The sequence below is a fragment of the Aegilops tauschii genome, chromosome 6 (genome assembly GCF_002575655.3).
Source record: "Aegilops tauschii subsp. strangulata cultivar AL8/78 chromosome 6, Aet v6.0, whole genome shotgun sequence".
NCBI classification, from domain to species: Eukaryota; Viridiplantae; Streptophyta; class Magnoliopsida; order Poales; family Poaceae; genus Aegilops; species Aegilops tauschii.
In genome coordinates, this window is record NC_053040.3 from 496724614 (window position 1) to 496743077 (window position 18464).

The window sequence follows — 18464 nt, forward strand, 5'->3', positions numbered from 1 at the left end:
CGCTCGCCGGCTGCTGCAGGGGCCGGAGGAGGCCCTCGCTCGTCGGAGGGAGGAGGAGAGGAGAGGAGCGCTCGGCCGTTGGGGGTGGCGGGCGTGGAGTCCCGCGGGGGTCGGGGCGGCGGCGTCGGGGCAGCGCAAGACCACGGCGGCGGCGGCGTCGCCGATGGCGTGCAGGCGCGGCGGACGGAGGGGGCAGAGCAAGGGGGCGGCGGCGTACGGTTGGGGTCGAGTGGGGGATCTAGCGAGGGAGGGAGGGAGGCCACAGTGCGAGGGAATAGGTGGAGTGCGGGATGTCTATCTAATGGCGCACCTCCCCCAAGTGCGCCATAAGTACGACGATAGCAATGGCGCACCTCACCATAGTGCGCCATTACAAATTACTAGCCCGACTGCTCAGGTTATATTTCCACCTAACCCTATCTCCATCAGAACACGCCCACTAGCCCGACTGGTTAGCACGCAGCACACACACTAGGAGGTCCTGGGTTCGATTCCCAGACTCCCAAATTTTTGTTTTTATGCATTTAAAATGTTGTTTGATATTTATTTGTGTTTAAATATGTTCAAACTTGTTTAAATCATAACAGTGATATTTTTTATAAAAACAGTAATAATTTTTATAAAAAATGCATTTAAAATGATGTTTGATAATTATTTGTGTTTAAATATGTTCAAACTTGTTTAAATCATAACAGTAATATTTTTTTATAAAAACAGTAATAATTTTTATAAAAACAGGGTGCGGGGGAGAGGGTGCGGGGGGTGCTCGGCGGCGGTGGAGCGGGGGAGGGTGCGGTGGGTCGTCGGGGGTTGCAGGGGGTGCTCTGTCCTTGTCGTTACCGGTGTAGGATTCCATCGTTACCCCGGAGTCCTGATAACCATCGCGAGGGAGAGGGACGAAGGGGAACTGGCGAGGGAGAGGGAGGAATTAGCTATAGCATTCATTTTAAATGTTGTTTGATATTTATTTGTGTTTAAATATGTTCAAACTTGTTTAAATCATAACAGTGATATTTTTTATAAAAACAGTAATAATTTTTATAAAAAATGCATTTAAAATGATGTTTGATAATTATTTGTGTTTAAATATGTTCAAACTTGTTTAAATCATAACAGTAATATTTTTTTATAAAAACAGTAATAATTTTTATAAAAACAGGGTGCGGGGGAGAGGGTGCGGGGGGTGCTCGGCGGCGGTGGAGCGGGGGAGGGTGCGGTGGGTCGTCGGGGGTTGCAGGGGGTGCTCTGTCCTTGTCGTTACCGGTGTAGGATTCCATCGTTACCCCGGAGTCCTGATAACCATCGCGAGGGAGAGGGACGAAGGGGAACTGGCGAGGGAGAGGGAGGAATTAGCTATAGGGGGGAACTGGCGAGGGAGAGGGAGGAATTAGCTATAGCATTCATTTGTGACGGTGGAGCAGGCCGGAGAGGGTGCAGGGGGTCGGCGGCGGCGGTGGAGCGGGCCGGGGAGGGTGCGGTGGGTCATCGGCGGCGGTGGAGCAGGGGAGCTAGGGCGCGGTGGGTCGTCGGCGGCGGTGGAGCGGGGGAGGGCGCGGTGGGTCGTCGGCGGCGGTGGAGCGGGGGAGGGTGCGGTGGGTCGTCGGCGGCGGTGGAGCAGGGAAGGGTGCGGTGGGTCGTCGGCGGCGGTGGAGCGGGGGAGGGTGCGGGGGGTCGGCGGCGGTGCCCGGTGGAGCGGGGTAGAGGGTGCGAGGGGTGCTCGGCGGCGAGGGGGACCGGATCTGGCGAGGTGGGATAGCGATCGAGATGGAGGGGGATCGCTAGTGATGGCGCACTGTTCCCTGGTGCGCCATTAGTAGTTTTGCAAAAAAATAAAAAATAAAAAAATATAGTAGTGGCGCACTATGTGACTAGTGCACCATTACTAGTTAGAACTAGTAATGGCGCACTGTGCGCAGGTGCGCCATTAGTATGTTTGGAAAAATAAAAAAATTGTTATTAATGGCGCACCGTTTGTCCGGTGCGCCATTAGTGTCTTTCACACTAATGGCGCACCAGTACATGGTGCGCCACTGCTATATAGCAATGGCGCACCACATGTCTGGTGCGTCATTAGTGGCCATTCCATCTATAGCCATTTTCCTAGTAGTGAGCAAGCGCTGGAGGATTTAAGCGCCAACCAAGAGAAAGTTAATAAGCTTGCTAAGCATCTTGCCAGCATTATGGGTACCCAGGATATTGTTTCTTGAGATCTTCTGAAGTGGTTTCAGTTCTGGATTTGTTTTGCTGCGGCGTTTATTTGCGCTGGTCGCCAACTTTGACAACCAGTGTATATGATATGCTGCTTTGTTCCCTATATTTGCACTGGTGGCGAACTTTGATGCCCAATGGATGTAATATGTGTAATAGCCATGATAGCCTAGCGTTAGTTTCTTGCTTATTTATTTCCTTGTTGTCTTGTTTATTTGTTTGCTTGTAGTAATTGCAGTTCTTTTCCGCGGTTAGCTAGTGGCTGCAATAACCTATTTTTTAAAACTATGCCACAATAACCATGGGCTAATATTTACTGTAGTGACACTGGGCCTCCTACTGGCCGTAGAAACAGTGGGCCTTCTACAGGCCGTAGAAACAATGGGCCTTCTACGGGCCGTAGAAACAATGGGCCTTCTGCGGGTCGTATCATCAATGGGCCTTATACGGGCCGTATGATCGATTGGCCAAACATGGGCCAAACAGACCGCATTTTGGCTGTAAACGGGCTAGAGTTGGAATCGTCCGTTCATGGGCCGACCATAATGGGCCATCGTTAATAGGCCGTATTTGATGACGCTATGAAAACGGCCCAACGTATTAACGGACCACAAACGGGCCGACTGTAACCACGAGCTGAATTTGGCCCACAAGCAGAAAATGACAGTAACAGGCCGTAAATAAACGAATGCTGGAAATGAGCACAAGAATAAATGGGCTTTGAGAAGGCCGAAAGATAACATGGGCTGGAAACGGCCCAACGGAATAACGGGCCGTTAATGGGTATAAAGTGATACACTGTTCATTACGGGCCAGTTTCACCACGGGCCGTTAATGGGTGTAAAGTGATACACTGTTCATTACGGGCCAGTTTCACCACGGGCCGTTAATAGGCCAAGAGTTACATAGGGCCTCATATGGGCCGAAAGACGTCATCGGCCATACATGGGCCAGAAGTGAAAACGGGCTGGAATCATATTGGATGGCCCAGATGACACTACTGGGCCTAATTCGGATAGGGTGTAACGGGCCTTGGGTTAGCGGGCTGTAAATGGGCTATATGCGAACAGGCCGTTAACAAGCTTTCCATGGGCCGGCCCGCCACCTTTTGACCAAGTCAAACGGGCCGGCCCGCCACCTTTTGACCAAGTCAAACGGGTCGGCCTTTTCACAAGAATGGGCCTCTGTTGGGCCGTGCCACGTGTCGACGTATCATAGGCACCTCTTGTCCAATGAGTGGATGACATCTGTCCCAACGATGAGCCGACATGTGTTTCCTCCAGCCAATGATGATTTTACACGTGGAAAATCCCCATTGGTCGGGGCTGTTAACGGGTTATCGGATCCAAAACCCGACCCGATAGCTTAACGGCGTTCCGTTACGGTGGATGCCACGTGTCGTATCACCCTTGACGAAAGCACTTCTGTGACGCGCGATTTATCGTCATGGAAGTGGACACTTCCATGATGATAATTTTGGTAATGTCATGAAACACTTCTACGACAGCACAGGTATGACTATCTTGATTCTGTTATTAATTTGTCATGGATGTACACGCATGACAAAAAACGCGACCTACTGTGACAAACACGTATCATCACGGAAGTGTATTTTTTTTGTAGTGTAAGCACTTACTATAAATAAAATAAAGTAGTACTTACTAAAAATAAACTACTTCTATAGTAAAATAAAGTATTTTTATTAAATCAACTAGTTCAACTACTAAAAGTAGTACTTACTAAAAATAAACTTGTTTAACTAGTTCTATTATTTATCGACCCCCCCCCCCCCCTCATGTCGAAGTTATCGGGGAGGGGGTATATCGACAACGACATACCCGATAAAAAATAAGAAGAGGAAGAAGAAGAAGAAAAAAAAAGAGGAGACGAAGAAAAAAGGAGAAGAAGAAGGAATAGAGGAGAAGAAGAAAAAATAGATATCTATTTTTTTCTCCTCTATTCCTTCTCCTTCTCCTCTTTTTTTCTTCTTCTTCGTCCTCTTCTTATTTTTCTTCTTCTTCCTTCTTCCTCTTTTCTTCTTTCCTTAATTTCTTTCCTCGACGACCCTAACCCTAAACAGTAAAACTAATTACAACGACTTCGCTTGCATACATATGAACAAATATGATCGATCATCTATGAACAATATAAAAACATCATATGATATATGGACAAAAAAATCACATCTATGAACAAAAAAAATCATCTAATCATATAACTTTTACGGCGGCCACGGCGGCGGCGGCGGCGGCGCGGGGCAGGGCAGGGGCGCGGGGGCCGGGGTCACTGGGGGCGGCGTCGGCGACGGTGTCGAGGCAGGGGCGGCGCGGACCGGGGCGGTGACGACGCGGGGCGGCGCGGACCGGGGCGGTGACGACGCAAGGCGGCGCGGCGACGGCGTCGGGGCAGGGGCAGCGCGCGGTGACGGCGTTGGGGCAGGGGCGACGGTGTCGGGGCAGGGGCGGCGCGGACCGGGCGGTGACGACGCGGGACGGCGCGGCGACGGCGTCGGCGCAGGGGCGGCGTGCGGCGACGACGTTGGGGCAGGGGGCGGCGGCGCGGCGACGGCATCGGGGCAGGGGAGCACGCGGCGACGGCGTCGGGGCAGTGGGAAGAAGAACTGAACCGAAAATTTCACAAGTGTGGCTTATATAGACAGACCTTTGGTCCTGATTCGTGGCACCAACCGGGACCAAAGCACACCTTTAGTCCCGGTTGGAGCCACGACCAAAGGTCGCTTTTCAGCAGCCAAAGGGCGGGAAGCAGAGGCCTTTGGTCCCGGTTGGTGGCACAAACCGGGACTAAAGCGTGCGCATTGGTACCGGTTGTTGGCATGAACCGGTACTAATGTATGCCTTTAGTACCGGTTGGTGGCACCAACCGGGACTAAAGGCCTTGTGCTGCCCGCATCGCGGCACGAAAGTTTAGTCCCACCTCGCTAGCTGAGGGAGCTCGAGAGTGGTTTATAAGCCCCACTCCCGCTGCCCTCTCGAGCTCCTCTCAAATGCAGGCTTTCGGGCCTAAACACACTGTATCTGCATGTGAGCCTATTGGGCCTTCTACGGACCTGAATCCTGGCCCATGGGTGGGTTTCTAGTCGTATTCGGGCCGTGGTGGCCCAGTAGGTGGCTTTTTTTCTTTTTTCCTAGTTTATTTCTTTTCTTTTTGCTTTATTTATTTTATTTTGTTTCTACTTATAATAAAATACTTATTATTTTATTTTATTTTGTTTCTAATTACTTATTTATTTTATTTTATGATAATTCTTTTTGCTATTAAAGTTTCTAACAAAAAAAGTTCTTTATGAAAATTCTTTTTGCTTTTAATGATTTTGAACAGAAAAAACTTTGATAATTTTAATTGCATCAATTTTATATAATTTTAGTTTCAGTAATACTAGAGGTTGCTTATAATGTTTTGAACAGAAAATACGTTGATAATTTTAGTTTCATAAATTTAATTTATGTTATTAAAGTTTATTTTATTTTGTTTCTACTTATATATTTTATTAAAGTTTATTTTATTCTGTTTCTAATTACTTATTTTTTTTATGATATTTGTTATTTTCCATGCATTTACTGATTATTTTGAGCTATAAGACCCTGAAATTGAAAAGCACTAGAAATGAACTCTGAAAAGGTTGAAAGTTGGCATGGTATCATCATTTCACCCACATAGCATGTGCAAGAAAGTAGAGAGGGTTACGGCAAAAACTGGATGCACTTCATGTACAAAATGGACAATCTGTTTCGAAGTATCAGGATTTCATACGGAAACTCGTCTGTTACAACAGGCATTTCAAATGAACTACGAAAAGGTTGAAAGTTGGCATGGTATCATCATAATAGTTGTGGAGAGAAAGTCTTCACCTTTTTCGCTTGTATGATTTGCTTATTGCGCCATAACCATGGATAATCTTCATCGTTTATCAGGATGCTTGGGTCAGCCTTGACTTTGAAGGGAGGAATTTCATGAAACTTTTCATAATCTTCAGACATGTCTGTCTTGCCCTCCACTCCCACAATGTCCCTTTTTCCTGAAAGAACTATGTGGCGCTTTGGCTCATCGTATGATGTATTCGCTTCCTTATCTTTTATTTTTCTCGGTTTGGTAGACATGTCCTTCACATAGATAACCTGTGCCACATCATTGGCTAGGACGAACGGTTCGTCAGTGTACCCAAGATTGTTCAGATCCACTGTTGTCATTCCGTACTGTGGGTCTACCTGTACCCCGCCTCCTGACAGATTGACCCATTTGCACTTAAACAAAGGGACCTTAAAATCATGTCCGTAGTCAAGTTCCCATATGTCCATTATGTAACCATAATATGTGTCCTTTCCCCTCTCGGTTGCTGCATCAAAGCGGACACCGCTGTTTTGGTTGGTGCTCTTTTGATTTTGGGCGATCGTGTAAAATGTATTCTCATTTATCTCGTATCCTTTGTAAGTTAATACAATTGAAGATGGTCCCCTGGACAACGAGTACAACTCATCACAAACAGTGGTGTCACCTCTGAGACGTGTTTCCAACCAACTGCTGAAAGTCCTGATGTGTTCACGTGTAATCCAGTCGTCACACTGCTCCGGGTGTTTGGAGCGCAGACTGTTCTTGTGTTCATCGACATACGGGGTCACCAAGGTAGAGTTCTGTAGAACTGTGTAGTGTGCTTGAGATCAAGAATGCCCGTCCCTGCATATTATTGAGTCCGCTCCTAGCGTGCCTTTTCCAGTCAGTCTCCCATCATACCGCAATTTAGGAAGACCTATCTTCTTAAGGCCAGGAATGAAGTCAACACAAAACCCAATGACATCCTCTGTTTGATGGCCCATGGAGATGCTTCCTTCTGGCCTAGCACGGTTACGGACATATTTCTTTAAGACTCCCATGAACCTCTCAAAGGGGAACATATTGTGTAGAAATACGGGGCCCAGAATGACAATCTCGTCGACTAGATGAACTAGGACGTGCGTCATGATATTGAAGAAGGATGGTGGGAACACCAGCTCGAAACTGACAAGACATTGCGCCACATCACTCCTTAGCCTTGGTATGATTTCTGGATCGATCACCTTCTGAGAGATTGCATTGAGGAATGCACATAGCTTCACAATGGCTAATCGGACGTTTTCCGGTAGAAGCCCCCTCAATGCAACCGGAAGCAGTTGCGTCATAATCACGTGGCAGTCATGAGACTTTAGGTTCTGAAACTTTTTCTCTGGAATATTTATTATTCCCTCTATATTCGACGAGAAGCCAGTCGGGACCTTCATACTGAGCAGGCATTCAAAAAAGATTTCCTTCTTTTCTTTGGTAAGAGCGTAGCTGGCAGGACCTTCATACTGCTTTGGAGGCATGCCGTCTTTTTCGTGCAAACGTTGCAGGTCCTCCCGTGCCTCAGGTGTATCTTTTGTCTTCCCATACACGCCCAAGAAGCCTAACAGGTTCACGCAAAGGTTCTTCGTCACGTGCATCACGTCGATTGAAGAGCGTACCTCTAGCTCTTTCCAGTAGGGTAGGTCCCAAAATATAGATTTCTTCTTCCACATGGGTGCGCGTCCCTCAGCGTCATTCTGAATAGCTAGTCCACCGGGACCCTTTCCAAATATTACGTGTAAATGAGAGACCATAGCAAGTACGTGATCACCGGTACGCATGGCGGGCTTCTTCTGGTGATCTGCCTCGCCTTTGAAATGCTTGCCTTTCTTTCGACATTGATGGTTGGTTGGGAGAAATCGACGATGGCCCAGGTACACATTCTTCCTGCATCTGTCCAGGTATATACTTTCGGTGTCAGCTAAACAGTGCGTGCATGCGTGGTATCCCTTGTTTGTCTGTCCTGAAAGGTTACTGAGAGCGGGCCAATCATTGATGGTCACGAACAGCAACGCCTTTAGGTCAAATTCTTCCCCCATGTGCTCATCCCACGCACGTACACCTGTTCCATTCCACAGCTGTAAGAGTTCTTCAACTAATGGCCTTAGGTACACATCAATGTCGTTGCGGGTTTGCTTAGGGCATTGGATGAGAATTGGCATCATAGTGAACTTCCGCTTCATGCACATCCAAGGAGGAAGGTTATACATACATAGAGTCACGGGCCAGGTGCTGTGATTGCTGCTCTGCTCCCTGAAAGGATTAATGCCATCCGCGCTTAAAGCAAACCATACATTCCTTCGGTCACTTGCAAACTCAGCCCAGAACTTTCTCTCGATTTTTCTCCACTGCGACCCGTCAGCGGGTGCTCTCAACTTCCCGTCTTTCTTACGGTCCTCACTGTGCCATCGCATCAACTTGGCATGCTCTTTGTTTCTGAACAGTCGTTTCAACCGTGGTATTATAGGAGCATACCACATCACCTTCGCAGGAACCCTCTTCCTGCGGGGCTCGCCCTCAACATCACCAGGGTCATCTCGTCTGATCTTATACCGCAATGCACCGCATACCGGGCATGCGTTCAAATCCTTGTACCCACCGCGGTAGAGGATGCAGTCATTAGGGCATGCATGTATCTTCTCCACCTCCAATCCTAGAGGGCATACGACCTTCTTTGCTGCGTACGTACTGTCGGGTAATTTGTTATCCTTTGGAAGCTTCTTCTTCAATATTTCAGTAGCTTCTCAAATCCTTTGTCAGGCACAGCATTCTCTATCTTCCACTGCAGCAATTCCAGTACAGTACCTAGCTTTGTGTTGCCATCTTCGCAATTGGGGTACAACCCTTTTTTGTGATCCTCTAACATGCGATCGAACTTCAGCTTCTCCTTTTCACTTTCGCACTTTTCCCTTGCATCAACAATGACCCGGTGGAGATCATCATCGGGCACATCGTCTGGTTCCTCTGGATCTTCAGCTTCCTCTTGATCTTCAGCTTCCCCCGTTGCAGCATCACCGTATTCAGGGGGCACATAGTTGTCATCGTCCTCCTCTTCTTCGCTGTCTTCCATCATAACCCCTATTTCTCCGTGCTTCGTCCAAACATTATAGTGTGGCATGAAACCCTTATAAAGCAGGTGGGTGTGAAGGATTTTCTTGTCAGAGTAAGACCTCGTATTCCCACAATTAGGGCATGAACAACACATAAAATCATTCTACTTGTTCGCCTCAGCCACTTCGAGAAAATTATGCACGCCCTTAATGTACTCAGATGTGTGTCTGTCACCGTACATCCATTGCCGGTTCATCTGCGTGCATTATATATAATTATGTGTGTCAAAAGTAAGAAAATTAGACAAGTATCTATCTAAAGTAAGATTTTTTTTCTTTCAGAAAGAAGATAAGAACAAGAGGCTCACCACGGTGGTGCCGGCGACGAGATCGGCGCGGGCGACCGACGGCGGTTAAGACGAGGATGGGGCGTGATGGACCGCTAAACCTAGACAAATCTCGAAAAAAATGAAGCTCGGAGGTCGAGCTTCGAGAGGAGAAAGCTTAACTAGTGTGGCTCGGGCATTTCATCGAACACCTCATGTGCATAGGAGGTGAGCTAGAGCACCCAATGCACTCCCCCTCGCCGGCCAGCAAAAAACAGAGCACTGCGGAGTGCTCTGCTCGCCGACGATGGGGTATATATATAGGCAACTCGTTTGTCCCGGTTCGTGGCTGGAACCGGGACTAAAGGCCATCCTTCTGTCCCGGTTCCTGCCACGAACCGGGACCAATGGTCGTGGGCCAGGAGCGAGGCCCATTGGTCGCGGTTTGTGCCAAGAACCGGGACAAATGGGCCCAGACGAACCGGGACCAATGCCCACGAGGCCCCGGCCGGCCCCCTGGGCTCACGAACCGGGACAAATGCCTCCATTGGTCCCGGTTCGTGGCAGAACCGGGACTAATGGGCTGGCCAGGCCCAAACGAAAGCCCCTTTTTCTACTAGTGTCACCGTGCCCTCCATGTGGTCCCACCACGCCGCGCCACCCAGCCCCACCCTGCCTCGCCACCACACCCCACCTCCAGTCGCCAAGCCTGCCCGACCAAACACAACTCCGGGATCCCTTCTCCCAGGCACCCTCGTTGCTTCGTCTGATCTAGGCTGACAAGGGTCCCCGCACCGCCACCTGTCCTTGCCAACCACTTCCCCTCCTCACCTTCTTCACCCACAGTCGCGAGATGACCTCTATCTGGATGTTTGGTCAACACCAAGGCTTCCTGACAAGCTCCACCAGGCGAGATCCACTTGGTAGCCATTTCGTCGACGAGCTGCCACGTCGATCCTCCGTCGCTGCATGGTCGTTGAGCTCGCCCCAGCGGCAATGTCTTACTCCCTAGTGGCTCCATAGCCTACCCCCTCCCATTGTCATTTGCTGCCTCGGCGGGTTGGCAGGATCCAGAGGTTGGTAGTGACGTCTTACTGTCGCCGAAGCTAGGACCTAGGTGCCCCTCCCTCCCTCCACCGAGCCCCTCCCTCCCTCTGCCGCTGCGAGAGCCCACCATGTGTGGCGGCAAGAAGAGGAGAAGGTGTGGTCTTCCCCGACGTGGTCCAGCTCGGCCAGGTGCGCCATGACCATGTTCCGCTGTGGGTACGGTTCAGTTCAAAAAAAATCAAACAAAAAATAATAAACTAAATTAAACCATTGACATGACATGCAAAGTCAACAAAGAAAATGAAAAAAGAGGTAATTTGTGGCACAAGCTTCACTAAATTGAGTGAAAATGTGAAAAAACTGCTAAATGGGGTAAATAATACTGTCACAAACATGATATTAGGGAGTAGAAAATAGAATTCGCTCTAATTATTAAGTACTTATTAACAAGATATTTTACGGGTTTATGAAAAATATATCATATGAAAGTAGTAATTCATCTTTATACACCTAATCAATAGCTAAACAAAAACAATATTACTACTGCTTTTTTGGCCCGTTATGTGCATGTGGTAAATAAAGTCCTTTTTTTACACCTTGATTATTTGACTTGCCTGATGTTCCTCTACTTCCACTGGATGGGCTCAGAAAGGAGTTTTTATTGAGTGGCTAAATCATTGTCTTAAAGAATGTGGCTAAATGGTGCTCCCTTGTGCAGCGCTCTGAACATGAAGCATCAGATTTAACTGGGACAAGTTCATGCTCAAAAGGAGACACTATCAATAGTACTGACAACTCAGCAATGCCTAATGGTGAGATAACTGAGTATTTATCTGCAGACGGTGTTGATGGAAAGAGCCTCACTTTGAACAGCATAATGGAATCTCGTATTGTGGGGCGAGCTCAAGAAAAACAACATATAATTGAACTGATATCTCATCAAGCAACTGAAAAGTTTCAGGTGATCTCCATTTGGGGAATGGGTGGCCTTGGGAAAACCACTCTAGTGGAAGATATCTACCAAAGCAAAGAACTCAGTGACAAGTTTGAGGAGCGTGCTTGTGCCACAATTTTGCGCCCTTTCAGTCTTGTAGAGCTTCTTAGGAGCTTAGCTATGCAACTTTACACAGAAACATCTGAAATAAAGCCTGTGGTGGGTCTGCCTGCAAGCGCAAAGGAGAAATTACCATCAATGACAGTTCCTGAGTTGATCAACGAGTTAGCAATACTGGTACGAAAAAAGAGATGCCTTATTGTTCTTGATGATGTATCATCTACTGCAGAATGGGATCAGCTAATACAACTAGATAGTTTCCTTATGATGGAAAATACAAGCCGAATCATTGTCACAACAAGGGAGAAGATTATTGCTCTACATTGTTCAGAGAAGAAACAAGAAAATATATACAAGCTTAATGATCTACCATACAAGTATGCACGTGAGCTCTTCACTAAAAAGGTAGTTGAAAAGTATTTGTCATGTTCATTTGTTTGATTTAATATTGCTTATTCCCTTTTGTGGGGAAGATTTCTTATCCTACAATCATGGTTTGTATTTCCCTACAAAAATAATATAAAGTAATGGTTTATGTTCGAAGTAAATTCATCCCTCACATGCATCATCAATGATATCATGCGGAACCTTATACTTTTATATTACATGCCTATATTTGGTTAGTCCAATATGTATCTTTTTTTTAGATTGTCCAATATGCATGTATGTGAAACCAAATTTGAACAACATAGTAAAAATAACAATAAGAAAAACATGTCTGTCTAGCCCTGTATGAAACTGAAAAATGTGTACACTTTATTTCATTTTTTAGAAAAGGCATTATGTACTGGTTGTCTTAGAAACAATCCAATTTCATTCATTATGCATTAGCATCAGATTGGAAAAGCCGAAACATAGATGAACAACAGAGATTTGCGCTACAACCAAAAGCTAGAACTTTTTTTTTTGGAAGTTCTTGCCTCTAGCTCCATCTGTTGTATCTCGACTTCTCTCCAAGCATCAGGTAACGTATTTGTAGAATACCAAACAGGCACAAGCTAGACTAGTTTCAGAGGTTTTGATAATTGATTCCTTGACCGACTACAAAAAGCTGTAGCTTCTTTCTAAGAGCATGTTGGTGCAAGCTCCTATGCCTCACAGATTTTCTTTTAATTTTGTTTCTATATCATCTTTGTTCTTATTAACTTTTGTTTAGTGGTACTTCTCAAGTGTTATTTTTTTTCCTTTCTCATCTCTTTTGCTTTGTTTATATCAATGTAGGTCTTTATGAAGTACTCCTTCTGTCCCAAAATAATTATTTTTTTCAAAAAGGGGACTCCCCGGCCTCTGCATCAGAATAATGCATACGGCCCTCTTATTAAACAAATAAATAGGTTCGAACAAGGTCTTGAAGTCTCCAAATAAAAAAAGAGCTCACACAGAGCCAAAAAGGCTAGAAGACAGACTAGTCAAATAAAGGACGCCACAACCGGCTGGCAAAAAGAGAGATAGGTAAACTAATTGCCTATCCTATTATATGACTGCCATCCAAACCGGTTGAATATATCCCGAGCTACCGTCTCCCAGCGGATAGATCCAGTAACCAAATGCTCCCTGGCCTCCGTCGGAGTGAGTAGCGACCACGAACGGATCAACGCCGTGGCTCGGAAAATAACCTGCAAGAAATGAATGTGTGTTGTCCTGTTAAAAACCAAATCATTTCTGCAATTCCAGAGAGCCCACAACAAGGCGCAGACTCCTACGCGAATATGTCTCGCTAATTCGGGCTCTATCCCGTTAAGCCACGTTCCAAATAACGTGTTGACAGAATTCGGTGGAGTAATATTAAAAGCAATATGGACCGTCCGCCATAAAACTTTGGCTAGCGGGCAATCAAGAAAAAGGTGTTTGATCGTCTCATCCCGATCACAGAAACTACACCTAGTAGGTCATGTCCCAAAATAATTGTCTTTGATATAGTACAACTTACTTCCTCTGTCCCAAATGAACTCTCTTTGATTTAGTACAACTTTACAGAGGGAGTATTATTTATCACTGCAAATTTTATTTTTCTATTATTTGTATTTTTATTTCACTTTCTCTCATTTTTCATGTTTTTGTCGATTGCTGGGTATACACCAATTGATATTATTTGGATGTCACCTTTTTATTGACTTCCGAAGCATCTATTGTTTAATAATAAATACATTGTTCTTTTATATATGTTCTGTTTCACCAGCTGAGGTGATGTAGGGTTTAGCAAAAGGCTTCATCTAGGCATATTTTGGTCATCTTTTTCTAAAATTTTCTACTACTCCGTTTGAGTCTGCCCATTAGGCATGACTTATTTACGTATATTTTTAGGAAAATTTTAGCATGGTCCCTCTACCTCCCCTTTGCATGAGAGGTAAGAGTACATAATAGATCTTAGCCATTGATTAAATTAAGTAGTGGTCCGATTGACTCTTACCTTCTTATCTTCCATTTGAAAAGAGGGGGGATGAGGGAGCATGTTAAAATTACTCATATTTTTATTCAGTTGGAATACATGAATTCTTCATATATATTGGCACATACCTAAATAAAAATATTTGAAATATATAATGACGGAATATTTTTGCGAGCCATCAAAACAATATCTGAGTTGCATGACCCTGTTTTTTTATAAGATTTGTTTTGTACCATTTGTATGTTGTTTAGTTATTAGAGTACTGATATATGTATTGTACAAAATTCAGGTATTTAATGAGATTATAGATTTGGATAAGCAATATCCACAGCTAGTTGAGCCAACCAAATTGATCCTGAAGAAGTGTGGCCGACTGCCGCTTGCAGTAGTCACCATAGGTGGCTTTTTGGCAAAACAGCCAAAAACTTCTCTCGAGTGGAGGAAATTTTATAATCATATCAGTGCCGAGATGGAGATGAATCCAAAGCTTACAACCATAAGAACCGTCCTTATGAAAAGCTTTGATGGTCTACCGTACCACCTCAAGTCTTGTTTCCTGTATACATCTATCTTTTCTGAAGACCGTAAGCTTGAACGGAGACGCTTGGTGCTTCGGTGGACTGCGGAGGGGTACTCAAAGGAGGTGCGTGATAAGTCGGCAGAGGAAGTATCAGATGGCTACTTCATGGAACTTATAGGCACGAGCATGATACTGCCATCTCAAAAATCATTTCACAGTATAAAAGGAATTGATTCCTGCCAAGTCCATGATCTCATTCGTGAGATAAGCATCTCAAAGTCTGTGGAAGAAAACCTTGTATTGAGGCTGGACAAAGGTTGTAAGCTGAATAGCCAGCAGGGCAGTGCACGCCATCTTGCTATAAACGGCAATTGGGAAGGAGAGCAAAGTGATTTTGAGAGGATGGTGGATATACCCCGTGTACGGTCAGTAACTGTTTTTGGGAAGTGGAGGCCATTCTTCATGTCGGTGAAGATGAGGATGCTACGAGTTGTGGACTTGGAAGACACGACAGGTCTTGTCGATCATCACATTAAACATATTGGGAAGCTTCTTCACCTAATATACTTATCTCTGAGAGGATGTAAAGATATTTATCACCTGCCAGATTCAATTGGTAACCTGATACAACTCCAGACACTGGATATCAGAGGTACATCCATAGTGATACTGCCGAGAAGCATCGTCAAGCTTCGGAAGCTGCAATATCTTGGTTGCAGTAACAAGCTAATTAGTTCACAGCGTTATTTGGAGGCATGCATGTTTTTTTGTATTGGACGTTGCATACCTTGTGAAGGAATGGAAAAACATGACTCCAACCAGCGTGATGTATGCACCTTCACATGCTGCGCGGCAATCCCTGTTCTGATGAGTGGGTATGGCAATGGTGGTGGCATGAGGGTGCCAAGAGGGATCAGGACGATGAATGCCCTGCATACGTTACAGGGCGTGGACCTCCTCGCATCCGGAGGCATTGCTTTTCTGCGGAACATCAAAGGACTCATGGGGCTGCGTAAGCTTTTTTTTTTTTGAAAAGGGGGTCTCCCCGGCCTCTGCATCAGAACGATGCATACGGCCACATAGATGAGGCTGCGTAAGCTAGGACTAGGAGTGGTCCGCCTACAAGAGAAGAATACTTCAGAGTTTTGTGCCGTGGTTTCCAGTCTCAACCTCCTAGAGTCATTGTCAGTGACTCCAGACCGTGGACACGAGTTGCTACTGGATGGCATTTCCTCGCCTCCAAGTAACCTCCGGAACCTCAAGCTGGAGGTTATAAGGTACTCCATTGTATGCACGCCCAAATTTCCGGAATGGCTCAAGAAGCTTGAGAACCTTGTAAAGTTGAAGATCGGGTTCGGAACGTCCGGCCAAGTGGAGCAGGATGGTGCGATACGAGCCCTGGGGAATCTGCCAAACCTAGCCGTTCTGCGTCTCGATGTGATCTATTTCAATGCTGAAGACCTACATTTTGGGGCGGAGGAATTCCGGAGCCTCATCGTGCTGCAACTTGGAAGCACAGAGAAAATGAGGTTGGTTGAGTATGAGCTCTCTTAATGGCAAGCATCTGTTGTAAACGTATTTGTATTTGTATTTGTATTTTCTTTTTTGCTGTACCTTAATTTGTTGGATACAATATGTGTACCTGTATATTGTCATGGGTAATACTAATACATGCATCCTTCTTATAGAAAGGTGTAACAGCTCCCGGGTGCCTAGGACCTTCTTATATGCACCTACAAAGTTTGATTATCTTTGATGTTGCAAAGTTTCAGTTTTTTATTTTATTTTGTTTTCAAAAAAAAATTACTGTTCATATATAGAGGGTGCCTAGCTAGGACTCTCATCCTTCTTATTATGTCTGAAGTGTGCATTCGATATATATATATATATATCGAGGACATTCTCTTGTTTTTACATGTAACATTTATCTGCAGTGTGAACCATGTACTGCACTACTTTTCTTCGGAATGCGTCCATCTTTCGAGCAGCATCAGAAAAAAAAAACATCGGCTCAACCTGATAACATCCGAGAGGAGGCATCATCTATGCATGCTGATTTGTCTGAATTCATTCTTCGGACAGACTGAGACACCCTTTAGATATGCGGAGTGCTTAAGAGGCACTGCCAACAGATACTGTAGATCTGTTGGCCTCTTTCATCTATGCATATATGCTGATGGTCGTCGAAGCTGTAGACAAGGGTGACGTCGAGCGAGATGAAAGGTTGGACGGCTCTCTGATGAAAGAATTATAGAGCAGTTTCCTGCACAGCTCGCTTTGAATACATACAAACAAACAAACAAACCCATATTGAATCGGCCGGTTATGAGCTCTCTTCATCGATCGCACGAGTATTTGTTACTGTATCTTAATTTGATGGATACAGTTGTTGGATAATTAGCAACTGACTTTACTGAGGGCCAAAGGCCAATACATATACATGTGTGGTAAAGTGCAGGAAACCCCTTATACAATGGGGATAAACCGAAAAGAGACTACACATCTAACACCCCCCCTCAAACTCATGGTGGATCAACAACACCGAGTTTGGAGAGGAAAAAGGCATGCTGCGCTTGAGTCTGTGCCTTCGTGAAGAAGTCAGTCAACTGTAACTCAGAGGGCACATAGTGAAGAGCGAGAGTCTGATCCTGCACAGCAGCACGCACGAAGTGGGCATCCACACCGATGTGCTTAGTGAGCTCATGCTTCACCGGGTCACGCGCAATACTGATAGCACCAGTACTGTCTGACAGTAAGGGAGTCGAGGGAGCAGCAGACACACCAAAATCCTCAAGTAACCATCGTAACCAGATCACCTCAGCCGTCAGCATAGCCATGGCTCGCAACTCAGCCTCTGTACTCGAGCGAGAAACTGCAGTTTGTTTCTTTGTCTTCCAGGCAATAAGAGAGCCACCAAGAAAGACACAATAAGCAGACAGTGAGCGTTGATCAGAGGGATCACTAGCCCAGGTAGCATCAGAGTAAGCCTGGAGCTCAAGAGAACTGGAGCGGGGAAAGAAAAGGCGCTGAGAGATCGTGCCACGAAGATATCGTAGAACACGGAGGAGGTGACTATAGTGGACAGAGGTGGGGGCTGCAACAAACTGACTCAGGATGTGAACAGGATAGGAGATGTCAGGACGCGTAACAGCAAGATAGACAAGGCTACCAACGAGGTGACGATAGCGAGTGGGATTAGGAAGAGGGTCACTATCAGAGGCACGAAGCTGAACGTTGAGCTCCATAGGAGTCACAACGGTGCGGTCATCACTGAGAGCAGCTCGAGCGAGAAGATCCTGAATATATTTCTCTTGAGAGATCTAGAAGCCATCAGAGGTCGAGGAGATCTCAATCCCAAGAAAATAGCGAAGAGGGCCAAGATCAGTCATGAGGAACTGGTCATGAAGGCGGGCCTTAACAAAGGCAATGTAGTCAGAGTCGTCACCAGTGATGATCATGTCATCAACATAAAGAAGGAGAAGAGTCCGACCACGAGGAGACGTGTGAACAAACAACGCGGGATCATGATCACTGGGCAAGAAACCAGCGGCAGTCACCACAGAGGCGAAGCACTCAAACTAGGCGCGAGGGGCCTGTTTAAGACCATAGAGGGAGCGGCGAAGTCGACAGACCATACCGTCAGGAGCATAGTACCCCGGTGGTGGCTGCATGTAAACCTCCTCACGCAACTCGCCATTGAGAAAAGCGTTCTGGACATCAAGTTGAGAGATAGACCACTGACGAACAGAAGCTACAGCAAGGAGAGTGTGGACAGTGGTCATGTGAGCCACAGGAGCGAATGTCTCATCATAATCGCGTCCCTGCTCCTACTAGAAACCACGAGCCACAAGACGAGCTTTGTAGCGCTCAAGAGAACCATCGGAGCGTGTCTTAATCTTGTAGACCCACTTGCAGGTGATGGGGCGAACACCGGAAGGAAGGGAAACCAGCTCCCATGTACCAGAGCGCTCAAGGGCAGCAAGCTCTTCTGCCA

General features: G+C 46.1%; 2 protein-coding genes across 2 annotated transcripts in view; one reads left to right on the plus strand and one right to left on the minus strand.

Moving 5' to 3' along the window:
• Nucleotides 1–17026, plus strand: part of LOC109752707 (disease resistance protein Pik-2-like) — a 51929-nt gene extending 34903 nt beyond the window's left edge. The window contains exons 3-5 of the mRNA XM_073502283.1: nucleotides 11226–11966; nucleotides 14240–15482; nucleotides 15579–17026. Coding sequence (XP_073358384.1) covers nucleotides 11226–11966; nucleotides 14240–15482; nucleotides 15579–16024 — 2430 coding nt within the window. The 3' untranslated portion in view covers nucleotides 16025–17026. The remainder of the gene's footprint in view (nucleotides 1–11225; nucleotides 11967–14239; nucleotides 15483–15578) is intronic.
• On the minus strand, nucleotides 16993–17715 carry LOC141026268 (secreted RxLR effector protein 161-like). Its single transcript, XM_073502284.1, has one exon. The coding sequence runs from the start codon at nucleotides 17713–17715 to the stop codon at nucleotides 16993–16995; it is 723 nt and encodes a 240-aa protein (XP_073358385.1).
• Nucleotides 17716–18464: the final 749 nt, after the last annotated feature.

What these genes read in the sequence shown, in the direction of transcription:
- LOC141026268 (XM_073502284.1), bottom strand. Translation starts at nt 17,715, where the DNA reads ATGGAGCTCAACGTTCAGCTTCGTGCCTCTGATAGTGACCCTCTTCCT.